At 36.7% G+C, this 2,109-nt stretch overlaps 1 protein-coding gene across 1 annotated transcript; it reads left to right on the forward strand.

The window, feature by feature from the left end:
* The first annotated feature begins 1,223 nt into the window (after positions 1-1,223).
* Positions 1,224-1,902, forward strand: LOC107081453 (MAU2 chromatid cohesion factor homolog). The gene is made up of 3 exons (XM_015369627.1): positions 1,224-1,254; positions 1,420-1,575; positions 1,708-1,902. The coding sequence occupies exons 1-3, from the start codon at positions 1,252-1,254 to the stop codon at positions 1,900-1,902; spliced, it is 354 nt and encodes a 117-aa protein (XP_015225113.1). The 5' UTR covers positions 1,224-1,251.
* The last annotated feature ends 207 nt before the right edge of the window (positions 1,903-2,109 follow it).

The following is a 2,109-nucleotide window of genomic DNA, read 5'->3' on the forward strand; positions in this document are numbered from 1 at the left end:
ATAGAGAAACTTTTTCCCGCCGTTTTCAGCAGGGTTGAGTTTCTTCCGCAAAAATGGAAGAAACTGGAAAGAAAGGGTTTTTGGAAGAAAGTCCTGGTGGTAATGGGTCATATTTTGGAGAACTGGGATAGTTCCATTGAAAAGTCAACCCTCTGTATCCACCAGGCTACATGAGGAGAAATCTTCATGAGAATACACACAGTGACTAAACGCTTTCTTGTACACTCAGGTTACACCAGCTTGCTTTCTTATTCTTTAATTATTTCTGCTGGTTAGGCCCCCAAACCTCCCTGGTTTATAGACACTGAACCCCATCTCAAGGTTATTACTGGATCTGGGCCTGCTTAAGGCTAAATATTCTCCAAAAGAAACAGAAAACTAGTAAACCTGAACTTCCAGTAGAAACAGTTCCTTCCGCCCGGAAAAAAAAAGTAAAAATCGTCCATCTGGAAGAAACTTCGTACCCCGGTTTTCAGGATCTATTTGTGAACTTTATAACAATTTTCATAGTTAAATATGACAGAATAGGACATATGTAGCTTAACATGTCAGTTTTATTTAGGGCTGTAACTAATGATTATTTTGAAAATTTATTGATCTGTCAATAATTTTTCCTATTAATTGATTAATAATCAGAAAGCAAAAGCTTCCTTACAGAAGGCTTTGTGTGAAATTAAACCAGGTGATACTAAAACTTTTCCATTTCAGGAGTTCTGATGGAGCAGAGTGATAGAGAATAGATTTTTAATATTAAATGCAAAAAGCATTACATTTTTTTTTACAATTTTGATATATTTACTCCTCTAAGTGGGTCGCTCTGTCAGCTAAAGGCATATTTTACGGTCTCTATACGGTCTCTATACTCCATTTAAAGATTAATCGATTACAAAATTAATTCATGATTATTTCAATAATCGATAAATCCGAGTAATTGTTTCAGCCCTAGTTTTAATGACATATACTACATATATTGTTAATCTGGGAAACTGCAAACTACTTTGTCATCTTTATTAAGAACGGACCTTTTACCTGAAGCTGTTCAATTATATAAACTTTTAAAAATAACCAACTTCCTGCTTTCTTATCGAATAAACATTTTAAAGCTACTCAAAGCTTTTTTATATGAAAAATTCATTCTAATTATTATAAATTGAAAGTATTTTTTTTATTATGTGTTTGTGTAATCATTTGATCAGGAAAACTGACGTATTCTTTTTATTTTTTAGGGCTTTGTTTCTGCTTAGTAAAGGAATGGTAAGTTTTCTTTTTTTACTCTTTCATCAGCTGTTTTCTGCGCCTCGTATCATTTATTTAAACATATAGAATGAGTGTGTGTGAATTGCTTCGAGGAATTATGGTCTATAGTTTGACATATTTAAGCTGTTTGTTCTGACCGGGAAATAATTTGTGACTCTCCAGTTGCTGCTGATGGAGAGGAAGCTGGGCGAGGTGCATCCTCTTCTCAGTCTGTGCGGGACCATAGTTGAAAACTGGCAGGGAAACCCCATCCAAAAGGAGTCGCTGAGAGTCTTCTTCCTAGTACTACAAGTCACACACTACCTGGATGCTGGACAGGTAGGGCATCCAGCCTGGAAGGGCTGGAAGAGAAGTTTGGTTGGCAAAGATATTTCCAGCATTTCTGGAGCTATCTGGGGATGAAAGCGTCCAATTAGAAAAAAGCAGCTCCATTGTTTGGGTTTTCCTCAGGTAAAAAGCGTGAAGCCGTGTCTGAAACAGCTGCAGCAGTGCATTCAGACCATCTCTACACTCCAAGATGACGAGATTCTTCCCACCAACCCCGCTGACCTCTTCCACTGGCTGCCCAAGGAGCACATGTGTGTTCTCGTATATTTGGTAATGCTCATTTTTTTATTCTTCCATATTTACACAAAGCTTCTATAAATCTAAAACCCTGGTTTTACAGCTTTTGACTCATACTAAAACCTCCAACATTACACCAGTTAGGCTAACAGATTATATGCCTAGTATTATTCAGAGGACAACTAAGCTAAAAAATAATAACTGTTGTTACACTTTAGTGAAAGAACCTCGTTACAAACAGTGGTGGACGAAGTACTCAACTGTAGTACTTGAGTGAAAGTCTTGATA

The sequence above is a fragment of the Cyprinodon variegatus genome, unplaced genomic scaffold, assembly GCF_000732505.1.
Source record: "Cyprinodon variegatus isolate N-32 unplaced genomic scaffold, C_variegatus-1.0 Scaffold5125, whole genome shotgun sequence".
NCBI lineage: Eukaryota > Metazoa > Chordata > Actinopteri > Cyprinodontiformes > Cyprinodontidae > Cyprinodon > Cyprinodon variegatus.